Source organism: Austrofundulus limnaeus, unplaced genomic scaffold (assembly GCF_001266775.1).
Source record: "Austrofundulus limnaeus strain Quisiro unplaced genomic scaffold, Austrofundulus_limnaeus-1.0 Scaffold201, whole genome shotgun sequence".
Classification (NCBI taxonomy): Eukaryota; Metazoa; Chordata; class Actinopteri; order Cyprinodontiformes; family Rivulidae; genus Austrofundulus; species Austrofundulus limnaeus.
Genome location: NW_013952603.1, coordinates 261,512 through 262,863, shown reverse-complemented (window position 1 = coordinate 262,863; position 1,352 = coordinate 261,512). Strand labels below are relative to the sequence as shown.

The window sequence follows — 1,352 nt, the reverse complement described above, 5'->3', positions numbered from 1 at the left end:
GGATGATTCAACCACTCAACCACTAGATGTCGCAGAAAACAACAAATCCTACACACTGTGCCTTTAAACCTGCAAATATAAAGTTTTGCTTTTATATTCTGAATGCTTTAAAAATAAATATTTTTTTTTATTTCTTTGTTCGTTCAGATCATCCGGAGGAGGAAGCTGTCAGAGATACAGACAGAGTATGACTTTGTGTGGCCCCAGCATCAAGCTGTGATCCAGTCCGGGGACCTCCCCTCTCTGTCCCAGCCTCACACCGTGTCACAAGGTGACCCCCTGAAGACCTCGTACCCCCTCTGGGTGAGTCATCTTTTATCCTTCTCTTTTTTTCCCCTCAGATATCATTTCATGTGGGAATTTTCTACTAAAATCAATCCAGTGGTCCATGAGATATTTTGCTAATAGACACATCAGCAGACATGAACAAAAACAGAATAGATGAGCAATAAAGTGACACAAATAYTGAATACTGAAGGTTTCTTCAAATCTGGGACAAAATGTCACAAAGGAAGAGAATAAACTCATAAGTGCAAGAATAATAAGGATTTTTCCTATTTTTTTTAGCAGGAAAACATGCAGCACATAAAGCATGCTGTAGAAGTCAAGTGAAGCAAGCAGGGATCAGTTTTCCAAAACAGGTGGCTCCGTTTGGCCTCGTTCCTTTGAGTGTTCTAAGCTGGTGAAAATCTGAATAAAGCAGCAACAATAAGCCACACAAACATCCAAGAGACGCACACAAACACCAGCTAATGGTGCACCCCCTACGAGCCAGCGGGGACTTTTATAGATTTGTCATTGTGGTTTGTGTGAGCAGAGCATCAAAGCTGCGCTCCCCAGGACTTTTCTGTTTCCTGCTGTTCGACTCACAGAAGATCAAAGTTGTGTGAAATGTGCAGGGATCCTCTCCGTCTCCTCAGCCCGCCTGTTTATCAGCTCTCTGCAAACAGCCTCGCTCAGACACAAGGCATGCAAATGGACCCTGACAGCTCCGTGGAAACAAAACCTTCTCATTCCATCCCRCTGGTTTCAGGCCTGACTCGTTTGTTTATTTTTTCTGACTGCAATCAGTCATTTGAGGAAATTTTAAATAATGTAAGCCAACTTTGACCTTCAGAATGTAAAGACAGGATTTAAAAATTCTAAACAGTTTTTTTAAGTTTTGGCTTCAAGAAAAAGTGAGCTAGAGTTTCCATTTATTTTTGAAACTAAATGTTCATCTTGTATTTTTTTACTTGTTCTGTAGCGCCACCTACTGTTCACATTGTTAACTCACAACCAAACTGTTTTTTTATTATTATTTTCATGGACATAATTTATTTTAAAAAAGGAGTTGACCCACAGGTGATGTC

General features: G+C 40.4%; 1 protein-coding gene across 1 annotated transcript in view; it reads left to right on the top strand.

Annotated features, from left to right (window-relative positions):
• myripb (myosin VIIA and Rab interacting protein b) overlaps positions 1-1,352 on the top strand; it is a gene marked incomplete in the record, with an annotated part of 194,224 nt that overhangs the window by 168,956 nt on the left and 23,916 nt on the right. Inside the window, 1 exon segment of the mRNA XM_014018763.1 lies at positions 148-303. Within this exon segment, the coding sequence (XP_013874217.1) occupies positions 148-303 (156 nt within the window).